General features: G+C 55.4%; 1 protein-coding gene across 2 annotated transcripts; it reads right to left on the bottom strand.

Annotated features, from left to right (window-relative positions):
* Nucleotides 1-287: 287 nt before the first annotated feature.
* EMILIN1 (elastin microfibril interfacer 1) lies at nt 288-8,370 on the bottom strand. Of its 2 annotated transcripts, XM_003411838.4 has the most exons (8): nt 7,740-8,370; nt 6,663-6,788; nt 5,983-6,203; nt 2,919-4,826; nt 2,415-2,531; nt 1,743-1,760; nt 1,453-1,590; nt 288-1,037 (listed from the first exon to the last, which is right to left on the bottom strand). In XM_003411838.4, the coding sequence occupies exons 1-8, from the start codon at nt 7,907-7,909 to the stop codon at nt 700-702; spliced, it is 3,036 nt and encodes a 1,011-aa protein (XP_003411886.2). In that variant the 5' UTR covers nt 7,910-8,370; the 3' UTR covers nt 288-699. The 2 variants fall into 2 exon arrangements, with proteins under 2 accessions (XP_003411886.2, XP_023406295.2); XM_023550527.2 differs by lacking the exon at nt 6,663-6,788.
* Nucleotides 8,371-14,314: the final 5,944 nt, after the last annotated feature.

The raw sequence follows: 14,314 nt of genomic DNA, 5'->3' as shown, positions 1-14,314 counted from the left end.
GGGGCCTGTTAGGGTAGGCGGTGGCCACGTGACGGGAGACACAATGAGCGGCGCGGCGTCTGGGCTCCCAGCGCCTCCTGGCGGGCGCCGGCGAAACTGACATGACCGGGAGGCGGTCCCGCTGGAGCTCTAACCTCGGGCGCACCTGGTGGCCCGCATTTCCAGAGCAAGTTCTGGAAGCGCCGCTCCGGAGCCCGAGGGGAGGAGGCAAGCCGGCTTGGAACCCAGGACTCCCTCCGTAGGCCGTTCTCTGCCGCCACCCCATCCCCTACGTACCCCTGAACACATACTGGAGAACAGTTTTTTGGGTTTTTTTAGAAAAAAAAAAGTGTCTTTATTCCTGAATAGTTTAGTATGGCGGTGGGGAGTGCCCTGGACCGTAGGGAATCCGCCTGAGGGTCGGTTGAGGGAGCCAAGGGTGTAAAGATCGGCTCCTCTGCAGTCCGGGCCCTGGAGCCGGGTCTGGAGGCGACGGCGATGGGGCCAGAAGTCTGGACGAAGGGACCCTGGAGTCCCACCCCGGCGCGCTGGGGAGGGGCCGCTCTGGGCACGAGTACCGCCGCGCGTCCGGAGATGGCGGCCCCGAGGCGGGAGGCGTCTGAGATGGCTCCTGTCCAGGCGGGGACCCTCGGAGTCGCCTCTGCCGCAGGCTCTTCAGCCAGCGCAGACACTTGGAGCCGTTGCGGCCCGGCCCTGTTTTTATGCCTGTTCGAGCTCCAGGTCCCCGTAGAGCAGGGCTCCGCTGAAGATGGTGAGCGGCTCCTCCGAGTGCGCCAGCTGCCCCATGACCAGGTCGATGCAGACCGTATCCCCGGCCTGCAGTGGCAGGATGAGGCTGAAGACGCCCAGGGCGCCCGGGCTGGGCTGGCTCTCGGCCACCGGCTTGTTCTCCAGGCCCTCCGGCTCGTAGCCGCCGGAGTCGATGCGGGCCACGCCCAGGTTGGAACGGGACAGCACAGCCTCTACTTTCTCGTGCCGGTGCCCAGTCAGCACCGCGCTCAGCAAGTAGCGTCCGGCCAGTGGCGCTGTGAACACGCCTGGGGACAGGGATGGCTGTCAGTCAGACACGTGGCTGGGCCAGGGAGGCTTCGGGGAGCCCACTCAGAATTCCTAGACTAGGGAGGGAACTCTGTGGTCTTTTTACTTCTATCCCAATAGAAACTAAGGTCCGTGAGGGCAGGGAATTTTGCCTATTTTGGTCAGTAGTGCATCCCAGCTCTTAAAAGAGTGCCTGGCAAGAGTAGGCCCCCCGCTAAAGATTTTGTTGAATGAATGACTCCTCCTCTCTCCACCCCCAAGGGTGGTGAGAATGAATAAATGAAGGAGTAGGGATCTCCCCAAATCAAAGAATGAAGTTAGGCACTGTCTGAAGAGGCAAAAATGATAACCTACCACTGCACAGCCTTACCCATCCCCCCCACGTGCCCAGCCCCAGGCTCCCCCCAGGCCTACCTGTCTCCGGATCATAGTAGCCCCCATCGTTCAGCAGGACTCTGTCGAAGGGGACTGTGCCGGGTTCAGACCGGGGCAAACTCAGGGCAGCTGAAAAAGCCACCCGGGGCACAGAGACTGCTGGTGCCCCCTCCACGCCTGGGTGGGGATAGAGTGGGTGTTAGGGTGGATGTTCTGTGCAGGGCCACCCAGGCCCTTCCCCTCCCAGACCTCTAGCTGCCTGAGGCCTTCCATCCTCCAGCCCCTGGTTCAGGTTCTACCTCCTCCAGGATCCGATGAAAGAAACTTACCCTGTTCGCCTTGGGGACCTATGGAAGAGGAAAGAGAGCAATGAGAAGTAGGGCAGCTCTCACTAGGTCACTGAGCAAACACCTGCTCAGTCCCTCCCACTGTGCTGAGAGCTATGTGGATTTCAAAGCATGAATGGGGACAGCGAGAAAAGGAGGAATAGTTAGTGTCCATGCTGTACAAGTGCTGGGCCATGAGCCCTTGTCCCACCACCTTTCACACCCTAGATAGCCGTTGTAGGCTCACCCTGAAGTCTTCAATACAGCAGTGAGGCCAACATATGCAATTAGTGACTGTCCCAGCTCCTAATCACTTTCCTCCCACTATCCGCCGCATACCCATTACCACCGAGTCAATTTCGACTCGAAGCGTCCATATAAGACAAAGTAGAACTGCCTCGTAGTGTTCCCAAAGCTGTGAATCTTTACACTCACAGGGCTTCCAAGGCTCTAAATCTGATGGAAGCAGACTGCCACATTATTCTCCCACAGAGCAGCTGGTGGGTTTGAACTGCCGACCTTCCAGTTAGCAGCTAAGCACTTAAACACTACACCACCAGAGCTTCTTAACAGCCATATAGGACCCCCAATTCCTCACCCCTTTCCTCTCTTCTCTTTCAGGTTCAGGGTGGACTATCAAGCTGGGGCTGCCCAGGAGGTTCTCAACCCACATACCTGGTGGTCCAGCAGGCCCCTCTTGTCCATCCTTGCCTGGGGGTCCTGGAGGCCCAGCAGGACCTGGAAGCCCCTGCACCCCAGGAGGCCCTGGAGGCCCAGCCTCACCTGCTGGCCCTGTAGTGACAAAACGATGGTGAAGGAGATCTATAAAGTTCTCAACAGACAAGGAAGGTGGTGGCTCTATGCACTCTATGGATGAAACAGGTGGGGCTTTGCTGGTTAGTGAGGAGCCGGGGCCTCTCAGTGCCCATGCTGGATACCTGGTGGAACAACATCCCACCTCCACCCATCTGAGCACTCAGAGGGAGGACAGGGAACTGTGACCTTGGATCATCTCTTATGAAAAAACTGTTTCCCCTAGGATAGAGGAGACTGGCAACGCATGCTGGGCAGAGCAAGGAGAAATAGATGAGAACAAGGAGCGCTGTTGTGGGGTGAGAGGAGGAGAAAGAAAGGGCTTGAAAAGGGGCTCCCCACCCAGGCCTCCTCTTGCCCCCTCACCAGTGAGGTCCGCCAGGCTGAGCTGGTGTAGCCCGTCCTCCAGGAGCAGCAGGGAGCTGTTGAGGGCACCTAGCCTCCTGCCCAGGCCAGCCTGCCCTGCCAGCAGCTTCTCCAGCAGGGCTGCCTGTGTCTGGCTGGTGCTGTTGGTTTCCCGTAGCCCAGCCCAGAGCCCTGCTACATGCCTGGAAAGGCCCTCTCGCAGGCCCTGGAGCCCCCCGGCCACAGTGTCCAACCGCTCACAGACTCCCTCAAGACGGCCCAACCTCCCCTCTACTCCGGGGCACTGGGCAGCCTGCGGCTGTCCCTCCTCCAGGCCACGGAAGCGCTCCTCACTCTCTGTAGCATGCTCTGTGGCCTCCTGCTGCAGCCTGTTAATCTCAGAGATGATGCGGTCCTTGGTGGCTCCCAGGTCGGCCAGATCAGCACCCTGGCCCTCCACAGTGGTCTGGAGCTCATGCAGTGAGTCATTCAGGGAGCTGAAGGTAAGAATGACCTCGGAGAGCTCTCCTTGTAGGGCCTGCAGGGCTGAGCCTGAGCTGCCCCCAAACACACTGAAGCCATCCAATGGCCCTCGGCTTGGTCCCCCAACACCCGGGCCAGCCCCAGGGCCCCGAGGGGGGAGCAGGGGGCAGGAGCAGCGCTCCACGCCATCTCGAAGGCGGCCCAGCTCCTCTTGGACACCGCCGCAGGCCCCGCAGCCCTCGTCCCCACGGGTCTGCAGCAGACCCTCCAGTTGGCCCAGCCTCGCAGCTGTGAGATTCAGCTGCAGAGTGAACTCTGCAGCTGTCCCATCCTGGGCATCCATGCGATCCTGGAGCTGGCCCACGGCCCGTTGCAGTTCCTCCAGCACGGCCTGCTGGGCCTCCCCAGCTGCTCCTACCTTGTGCAGGCCTGAGCCCACCAGCTGCAGCTGCCCCTCGCTGTCCAGCACCCTGCGCTCCAGGGCACTGAGGATCTCACTGACCTGGGAGTCCTGCTCCCCGGGGGCCCCAGAGCAGAGCTGCTCACAGGCGTGCACAGTCCCCGCCACCTGCTCTTCCAGCAGATCCAGCCGCCCACCCAGCTCCCTGCTCACATTGGCCAGCAGCTCCTCCAGCTTCTCTAGTCGGCCCCAGGCAGCAGTCAGTGAGTGGCTCGGGCCCCCAGGCCAGCCCCCTTCCTGGTCCTCTGAGGGACCCAGGGTGGAGTTGAATCGGTCCTCCAGGCGAGAGAGGCGGGAGGCTAAGCCGGTGTAGCCTGGGGGGTGGCCCCCTTGCCCAGCTGCTCCTCCTAGCTCAGTGCCTCGACGGCCACTCAGCACCGTCACCGAGCCAGCCACAACATCCAACCTCCGCTCCAGCTCTGCCAGTCGCTGGCCCAGTTCTGGGGGACAGCATTCCTGAGGGGGTCTGCGGCCCAGGGCCTGCCCGGTCAGCTGCCGCTGCCGCTCCTCCACTGAGGCCAGCAGCTTCTCCAGAGCTCGCAGCCGCTCCCGGTCTTCCTGCTGCTGCTGGCGGAAGCCCTCCTGCCCCACCAGGCACACAGAGCAGGACTCCTGCAGCCGCTGCTCCAGCTCCCGAAGCACCTCCTCGCTGTGGCCAGGAGGGGCCGGGGCTGAGTCCAGGGTGCTGCCGCCACCACCACCATGATGGTTATTGAGGTGGCCCAGCTCCTGGTCATGGGTGGAGACGCGGTTGTCTAGGAGCTGCAGCTGGTGCTGGATCTCATTGAGGGTTTCGTGCACGCCAGGGCGGGCAGCTGCATCTGCTGGCTGCTGCCTCCCGTTAAAGGCTGTCTCTACAGCCTTCTGGACATCTTCTGCCAGGCGCCCACTCAGTCCCTGAAGGACACCCCGAAGGCCTTGCAGCTCCTTTGTCAGGCTCTGCACCTGCTCCTCCAGCTGCTGCACCTTCTCTGACTCCTGAGGACCTAGCAGAGAGGGGAAGGCATCAAGCAGAGGGACCAGACCTCAGAGCTCAGTGCTACCTCTGTATCCGCCACTCCCTATCTGTCGTCACCAACTAAGCCCTGCTCACCCCAGCTCCAGCGAGGACAGCGGTCCTAGGCCGATTCCTCCACAACTTAGCTGGGTGATTTGGGCAAGAAAAGAAAGAAGGGAAACTCCATTCACTGAATGCCTCTAGGCCAAATGTGTGCCATGGCTTTCCCCTTACCACACCTTCACTGGGCAAGATACCACAAATGCTTCCCATTTTATACACTGGTAAACAGAGGACCAGAGATACCAGGTAACTGGGCCATGGGTTACAAGTTTAACAAGTGGCAGGCCAAGTTCCAAACCCAGGTCACCTGTCTGATCACCAAGGCCACGTCCTCTCCACTGTGCACAGTGCCTCTTAACTTTTTGGAAACTGTTTCCTCACCTGTAAAATGGGAGTGACACTATCTGCCCTCCCTCATGGGGCTGTCAAGAGGAGCAAAATGGGAACGTGGTGGGGGCACTTTGAACACCATGACAGTGGCTATTACTGGGCAGCGCTCCCCACAACACCGCTGGGACAAACAAGAGGCTCCATGGCAAGCTTGTTGGGGCTGTAGTGGGTTAGTTAGTCAGCCAGGATGCCAATAAGCACAGTTATTGCTATCTCCCTGGCAGGGAAACAGCCCATCCGGAGTGCCTGGAACACACGCAAGGGAAAGCAAGCAACAGGGACTGCTGCATTCTGGGACCTGCAGTCACCAAAGGCCAGAGGGGCCTGGGACGTGTTGCAGTGCATGCTAGGACTTGTAGTCTCAACTGTCTATCCCCAAGGACCAAGTTTCTCAATGGAATCCCCCTTCCTCCCACAGCTGTTCCCAATGAGGAAGCATCTTGGTCACAAGTGGGCGCATGTGAGCACTATTCTGTCTCTCTCTCTCTCTCTCTCTCACTCACACACACACACACACACACCACACACACACACACACAGAGAGAGAGAGAATCTCAGGGATCTCATCAGCTCCCTTCTCTCCCTTTCCTTCCCCTGACTTAGAGCAGTCTGGGGTTTTCCTCAGCAACCCGGCCCCACATTTTCCACCTAGGATGGTCTCCCACTTCTCTCCCCAGCAGCTCCCTACTCACCTTCTCCCCCTAGCCCACTGAGGTGGCTGCCTGCACTGGAGCCAGAGAGGTTGGGGCGGGCAGGCCGGGGCCGAGGGCGTGGTGTGGTAGAAGCGGGGCCCAGCTCTGGGGCAGGACCCTCACCACAATCATCGCCCCCGTACCCCTGACAGCACCGCCACTCCATATCCGACACTGTCTTGTAGGCCACACGGTATCGAGGGCGGAGGAAGCTTCGGTACCTGGGAGAGGTGGAGGGAGGCCTCTTTATTTCCTCCTTGTCCTATCAGTGGCCCTGGCCCCTGTCCTCAGAGATGAGCAGCTGGGTCCCCCTTAGTGTCTAGCATGTGGCCTTGCTCAGTTGACAGCTGTCAGCTTGTTGGCCAAGGGCCAAATCACTGCTCTTACTCTCCTTGCCCTGTGCTGGAACTTTGAACTCCTCTCCTTGAGGATGGCCCCAGCCCAGAGAAGGCATTTGGGGGTTGGCACGTGGTCTAGGTGGGGTTGCCCTCGGTATCCCACCAGCCAAACTTGCCATAGCATCTCCTCAAAATGGCTCTGACCGTGGCTGCCTAGTCTTGCCCCTTGCTGCCTGCTTGCTTTGTACGAATTCCCTGAGTTGGCCACCAATATTTTGGCCTTTGGTCAGCCCCCACCAAGTGCCCACTGGCCCAGTCCATGCCCCAGCAGAGGGAGCTCACATGATACTGCGGGGACATTGGGGCTGGCCCCAGCCACACGGCTGATAGTCGGGCTTGACGAAGGTCTCCACTCCATCCTCAAGGACACAGCTCACTGTCCGGGTCACCACATAGGCACACCAGTTCCTGTAGACACAACCCCACCTGGGCCCAAGGACCAGAGACACGTGCCCCAGAGGAGGCCCCAGGGACTACCAGGGGGACTGAGTGACATCAGAAAATGAAGGGCCCTGGGCAACCAGCGAGAGCCAGGGCTTTGGCAGGGGCAGCTCTCCCATGCTTTCCTGTGCACCAGGAGCAGATAAAGACTTTTCAAGATGGGAGAGGCCCAAAATGGAAAAGCACAACCAGAGAAGTCAGTACTCATGGCTGTGGGGACCTGCAGAGCCTCTGAATTCACACCCTTATTTGTGTCCATTTCTGGCCCATTCTCAAGTCTTATCTTGGCATGCCCTGTGCGAGCCGGATGGCCAGGTCCCTGGGGATGATCCCCTGGATGCTGGCATCCACCGGTGCCTCAGGGGAGAAGACATGGAGCAGGCCATGATCCAGTTCAAGGTTAAGTAGAGAATAAGCTATTGATGAACCCTGCCTCCCTTGAGGCTAGCAGTTCCACACACTTGCCCCATTCATGCTGGCCTTTGATCTGTGTCCTGCTCGGGAGCAAGAGTGGTGCCAGACTTACAGATTACTGGATGGGGCCAAGGAAGCCCTAGAAAGGACAAAACATCTGCTCAAGGATCCTGGGCTGGCACTCACCAGGCAGCTGTCAGGAAAGCCTGGCCACACCCCTACGGGTGGCTTCCCTGGGCACCAAACTACAGGTCCCCCTGGGGGGATGTGGGCGCTGATCCCCCTCAGGTTACCTGGGAGCCAATCAGTGCAGGGGGCCCTGGAAACAGACCTCTGGGAAGGTGGGCATTTGAGGAGCTACCTGATGGATAAGCTTTCCTCTCTCCCCCCTTCCCTACACCTGGGGAGACAGCCCAGGGCAGGGTAGCCAACGCGGTGGCAGCATGTCCACCTTCCAACCAGCCAACCCACCCACCTCCAGCCTGGGGCTGGGCCTCCTCTTACCTGTGTCTGCTTGCGGGCCGCGGGGCATTCTGGGCTTGGGGCGCCCCGGGGCTGAGGGCCCTGCCACCCCCCGTATAGAGGCTGTAGCCGCGAGGAGGGTGGCTAGCTGCCCCCGCGGAGGCGGTCAGCAGGCAGCAGAGGTAGCAGCTCCAGAGGGCGCTGGGGGCCATGGTTGGGGCGCTCCTTGGTGGCTCTCAGTGGCACATCCCGGCCTGGCAGCTGGCACCACTGCCCGGCCCTGGGGGATGCCGCGGCTCGGCAGGACAGAGCTCGCTGTCCCCGTCCCAGGCTTCCTGCCTGCGGCCCCCACACCGTCTCTTCCTTGGCTGCCTGGCCTGACCCCTCTCCCCCTCCTCTTTCCTCCTCAGGCTCCCGTCTGTCCCTCCCTTGGTTCCTTCCGCTCTCCTCTTCTCCACTTCTGAGGGGAGTTTGTTCTCTGTGCCCCTGGCCTCCTGTGCCTGGTCCCTGCCCCTCTCAGATGCTGCTTCCTGGGCCTCCGCCCCCTAGCCCCAGCTGGCTCTTTTCTGGTCTCCCTGTCCTTTTCCCCTGATGACCAGATCCTGGGGGTGACAGGGCTTTGCCCCTGTGGCTGTTCAGAGGCACAAGGGGTGGCTGTGGGGCGGGCCCTGGCCTCCTGCCTCCCTCCCTTGCTCACTCCCCTCCCTTCCCCCTTGTCTGGCTGGCGATCCAGCCTCCCCCTTCCCCTCCCACCTCTCCAACCATCGTGCGCCACATCTGCTTCTTGTTAACTCAGGGAAAGAGGGGGAAAAAAAGGAAAAACAGAGAAATGTGGAGTTGCCACTGGGCTTGGGGCCAGCCTCTCAGATGGGCCACATGGAGCCGGGGCCAGAGCTGGGGAGGAGGCCCAGGGCTGGTCCATAGACAGGCAACAGGAGCCAGAACCACAGCTCTCCTGGGGCTAGGGCAGGCCTCGCCTGGGAGAGGGGCCCAGCGGGGAGAGAAGGACTGTAGAGGAGAGAATGGACTTGCAGGGCTCAGGACATCATTCACCAGCTTGTCCATCTGATTCCTTTTATAGATGTGAAAACTGACACCAGAGTAGGGAAGCGATTTGTCCAAGGTAGTACAGCAATTCAAGAGTAGGGCTGAGATTAGAATCTAAAAACCCAGGCCATTGTCCTGGGAAAAAGGAGGAGAGGGGAGAGAGGCCCTGGGCCAGGGAGGAAAAGGAAGAAAGGACTCCACTGAGGCAGGCAGGAAATTCAGAGAACACAGAAGAGGAAGACAGGAATCTGGAGATGGGAGGAGGGCAGTCTTCTGTCCAACAGTGGAAAGGACACAGGCAACAGGAGAATCTCCTTCTTCAAGGACCAAATGACTATGGGTCCAGGCTGGCCATGGTGAGGAAGGTCAGGTCATAACTGGGGGTGGGGTGAATTGGGACTTATCTGTATAGCACCAAAGGAAGCCACTCCCTACCTGGAGACAAATCTGATAGCCTCTGTAGCAGATACGGTCCTCAGTCACATTCAGCCATTAGCCTGATCTCAAAGCTCCTTGTGAGGTACCTGAGTCTGTAAGCTTGGTCCTCCTTCACCATCTATCTATTCCTCAGTGCTGTGTCCTGGACCAGGATCTCCCTGTGTGGTGGGAGGCTTAAGAGAGAGAAGCTGGAGCTCTAGACAGAAAGGAGAAAGAGAGCACTGTATGCCAGGCGCTATGCACTGTAGAAGTGCCCAGATAGCAGAGGCATAGAAGACTCAGTCACTGTCCGCTAAGGAGTGACTCGGGCTCTCACGGGGAATGGGACACAAACACCGATACAGAGAACTAACGCAAGGCAGGATACACTGAGTGCCAAGGAGGGCAGGGCAAATGGATGATTAAGTGTTCTGGGTAAGAGGGGTAAGGTAGCTGGATGCTAGGGGTAATCAGAGTAGAGCTGTTGGAACAGAGAGGACCTGACGAGCATTGGAAAAAAGAAAGTGAAGAACAGAGAGGAGGGGAGGGAGAGATTTCAGGCTCAGGCAGTGGACTACCTCAGTTTCCTCATTTGTAGCACCAGGATAATAATAACACATCCCTTTATGGATGTTTGAGGATTATGCAAATTAATATGTGTAAAGCATTTAGAACAGTGCCTGGCACATAATAAATGTTCGATAAATATTAGTTCTTATTTGTGTCAGGAAGAAGTGAGGAAAAAAGTCAGAGCGGTAGATTGTGGACAAATTAGGGTTACAAGTTTCTGAGTAAAAGAATACATTCACGCACAGAAAGAAGAAATTATCAGTAAGAGCAATAAGCAGGGTGCCAACGCACAAGGATACTAGTCCCAGCTCTTCCTCTAACTGTTGTTGTGTTGTTGTTATTGTTAGGCGCGGTTGTGTCAGTTCTGATTCATAGCGACCCCATGCACAACAGAACAAAACACTGCCCAGTCCTGTGCCATCCTCGCAATTGTTTCTATGCTTGAGCCCATTGTTGGAGCCACTGTGTCAATCCACCTCGATGAGGGTCGTCTTCTTTTTCACTGATCCTGTATTTTAGCAAGCATGATGTCCTTCCCCAGGGACTGATCCCTCCTGATAATATATTCAAAGTATGTGAGACATAGTCTTGTCATCCTTGCTTCTAAGGAGCATTCTGGCTGTACTTTTTCCAAGCCAGACCTGTTCGTTCTTCTGGCAGTCCATGGTATATTCAATATTCTTCACCAACACCACAATTCAAAGGAGTCAATTCTTCCTGGGTCTTCCTTATTCACTGTCCAGCTTTCACACGCATATGAAATGACTGAAAACACCATGGCTTGGGTCAGGCGCACCTTAGTCCTCAAGGTGACATCTTTGCTATTCAATACTTTAAAGAGGTCTTTTACAGCCAATTTGCCCAATGCGGTTTTTGTTTTGATTTCTTGACTGCTGCTTCCACGGGTGTCGATTATGGATCCAAGTAAAAGGAAACCCTGACAACTTCAATCTTTTCTCCATTTATCATGATGTTGCTCATTGGTCCAGTTGTGAGGATTTTTGTTTTCTTTATGTTGAGGTGCAATCCATACTAAAGGCTGTGGTCTTTGATCTTCATTAGTAAGTGCTTCAAGTCCTCTTCACTTTCAGCAAGCAAGGTTGTGTCATTTGCATAACGCAGGTTGTTAAGGAGTCTTCCTCCAATCCTGATGCCCCATTCTTCTTCAGAGTCCAGCTTCTGAGATTATTTGCTCAGCATACAGATTGAATAGGTATGGTGAAAGGATACAACCCTGACGCACACCTTTCCTGACTTTAAACCATGCAGTATCCCTTTGTTCTGTTCAAATGGCTGCCTCTTGATTCATGTACAGATTCCTCATGAGCACAATTAAGTTGGCCCTCTAACTAGCATTATAAATTTGGGCAAATCCCATGACTCCACTGGGCATCAGTCTTTATACAAGGAAGGAGCTCTTAGTTTTCTAAGGTCCCTTGCAAATTCTACATTGCAAAGTGATGCAGACTTGGGCTCTGGTGGTGGCAGTGACCATGGAAAGAATGGGAAGATGGTAACTGCTTGGTCACTGCCTCTGGAATGAGGGTCCAGATGAGGGGAGACACCAGAGAAGATTCCAGGGTTCTAGCCAGGATGGGGAAGTCTGGAAGAGGTGCACGTTTGAAGGAAAGAGAGATAACTTTAGTTTGGACATAGTGAGTTTAAGATGAGAATAACATATCCCAGAGGAAATAAATGTCTAGGAAAACCCAGTGCCGCCAAGTCAATTCCTGCTCCTAGCGACCCTATAGGACAGAGTAGAACTGCCCCATAGAGTTTCCTTGGGGGGGCCCGGCGGATTCGAACTGCTGACCCTTTGGTTAGCAGCCGTAGCACTTAACCACTATGCCACCAGGGTTTCCAAATGTCTAGGAGGTGGTTAGAAATGTGGGTCTTGATTCGGGGAATCATTTTTACAGGCAATAGTAGGAAGTCATGAGAATGGATGCAACCAGATCTCCGATGTGACTCTGAGTGATCTGCCTCTGAGATCCTATGGCCCAGAATGGGACCCTGATGGCTAGGAGAAGTGTTGGCAAAAAGACAGAATGGTGAAAGTAAAGGCTGGAACCAACAGCAACAAAAATGTGTGGTTGTCCCTTAGAGGTCTTAGACTGGCACACAAGGGGACTTAAGGGAAACAGTCTCAGGAGCTGCCGGTTTCAAAGTTGTCATGGGAAGGTTGCAGCTTCGTCCTTGGTCTCTGCCTCAGTTCTAGGCCCTGGCCACACCCCTGGCAGGAAGCCAGACCACTTCGCCTCCAGATTTTCCCTGACTGTTGCTATGGATTTTCTTTCCCTGCCCTTCTCACTCTTTTCTCCCTTGGCAGCTTGCAAAGACCTCCCTGACATCTTATCACTGCCCAGTTGTCTCCATTCCCTCTCCTGGCCCGTGAAGTTTAAAAATCTGTTGTACATTTTAAGTGTGTCAAGTGAAAAATGTTGGCTTTGAAGTACAGTTGCAGTAGGTTGCATTTCGTTTCGTCTTGTAATTAGGAGACAGCCTAAACCTAAGAGCCGACATGAACATTTGTGAGATATCAAATAAATTAGTTGCTCCAGGTTCATTGGGGAGGATAGTGCCCATTGCCGGCCTCAGGTGTGGGCAATCAGGCTACAATGGAGGTGAAGGTTAGATAGGATATGGTGGTGGTGGTATGGTGGTTTTGGCAGGCAACCAAAAATTTCCAATGCAATTGGCAAAAGAGTTCTTGAGATCAAAACAAGGCTAAGTCTCTGGGGTACTAGAACAGGACCTATTTTATAACCTCTCCAAAACTGGGGATTTCCAAGGGTCTAGTGGCAATGGAACTAGACACACTAGGCAACTAATTCATTCCCTCAACCACCATTGACCGAGCAATGAGTTCATGTTCCCAGGGGCACCAGCAAAAGGGAACATTTTATGCCTAATGCCCTCTGTTAGAGGACTGAATATTGGGAGGAAATAAAAGGGAAGGATAATATGAATTGGGTACCGGGTCAGGCCAACCTGGATGGGAATTCAAGCTTGTGGGGACCTGAGCAAAAGTCCACTCTTCCCCAAATGTATGTTTTTCTTTTCCTTCCAACTCTTTCCCACAGGTACAATACTTTAGGAGCAGACCTCCCTGGACTCGGGGCTAGTCCCGTTTTTTCCATGTCTTGTTGCTTTTTCACTCCTGAGCCTAATCCTGGCCTCATGTCTTCTCCTTGAAAATGTTACACGAACCACAGATTCAGCTCTATAAGTGTCCCCCCACCCCAAATCTACTTCCAGCATAACGCGTTGCCTGTCTCACTTCCCACATACTATTCATCCAAGCTTTTTTCAAGTTTTTAACTGAGTCTAGTTCAGTCTCAGAGACCATATCTTAAATTCACTTCCTCCAGGCACTAGGCCAAATGACCCATTTAAGGGTGATAAAGACTCGATGACCTAGGCCTGGGAAGTCCTGGGAGGTGAAGGACATTTCTGGTGGTTCTAAAACAAATCCTTTCCCTCTGTCCCTGATCCTAGGATAAGCTGTAGAGTCCATAATTTGACATGGAATGTGGAATAGAGAAGAGAGGAATAGGTGACACTTGGGTTCTGGTCCTGGTTCTGTCTTGAACCAGTCGTAGAACCTTGGTCAAATCAATTACCTTCTGGGTTTCAGTTTCCTTCTTTATAAAATAATATTAAAGGCCCCCTTAAGCTCTGACAGTCTAGGAGCTAAAGCACCTGGGTCAGTTGATTTCAGATCAGCCTTGGGAATCTGAAGCACTTCCAAGACCTTTTCTCATATCATTTGCAGTCTAGAAATTCTACTTTCTAGGGTCAGGTTAGAGCTTAACAAGACGGAGGTCCAGTTCTGATTGAACAATGGACCTAAGCGTCTGGCTGGACTTGGGTCTGCTTCAAATTTTCAGGAGACATGAAACAATGATGTGTAATCTTTTAAGATCTAGACCCTCATTCTCACAGAGCCAAGCTGGGAACAGACTGCTCTCTCAGGGAAGCATGAGAGAGTACATGTCTAGGATTTCACTAATGCTACATGGAGGGATATTGGTCTTGGGATTCTAAATAGGAAGCTTCTGGGAAATACTGGGTGGGGGCTGGGGGTGAGATGGGGAAAGCCAGGGAAACTACAGACTGCTAAAGGTAGAGACTGAGCTTGGGAACTGCTAGGCTGGAGCATAGACAAACTGCTGCTGGTCCCAGGCCAGGAAGCTGAATTCTGCCTAGTGTACCCCCAGCTCACTCTGCACACAGGCAGGCAAGCTGATCCCCTGACCCAGCTGTTCCAGCCCCACAGCAGCTTCCGTAGAGTTTTCTTTGGCTCAGAGGAGCAGTGGCGTCCCCTGAGCCTCCCCCCTCCCCACACCCCGCCAACTCCCCGCCCATCTCTCCCACCCCCCACCGCAAAGCAACTGGCTTCCATTACCCCTGACAGCTCCCGAGCAACAGCCCAGCCCCCGGCCACAGCCTGGCTGGGTGCTGTTCCCTTTTATGGTGAAGATGAGGGAACCAACAAGTGAGGGGGAGAACGTTCTGACCGGGCAGAAGGTTGTGGAATCCCACGGTGCCTCTGCCCTTGCCAGAGCCCCTCGGACGCCTAC

The sequence above is a fragment of the Loxodonta africana genome, chromosome 12 (assembly GCF_030014295.1).
Source record: "Loxodonta africana isolate mLoxAfr1 chromosome 12, mLoxAfr1.hap2, whole genome shotgun sequence".
Taxonomy (NCBI): Eukaryota; Metazoa; Chordata; class Mammalia; order Proboscidea; family Elephantidae; genus Loxodonta; species Loxodonta africana.
This window is presented reverse-complemented; position numbering and strand designations above follow the sequence as displayed.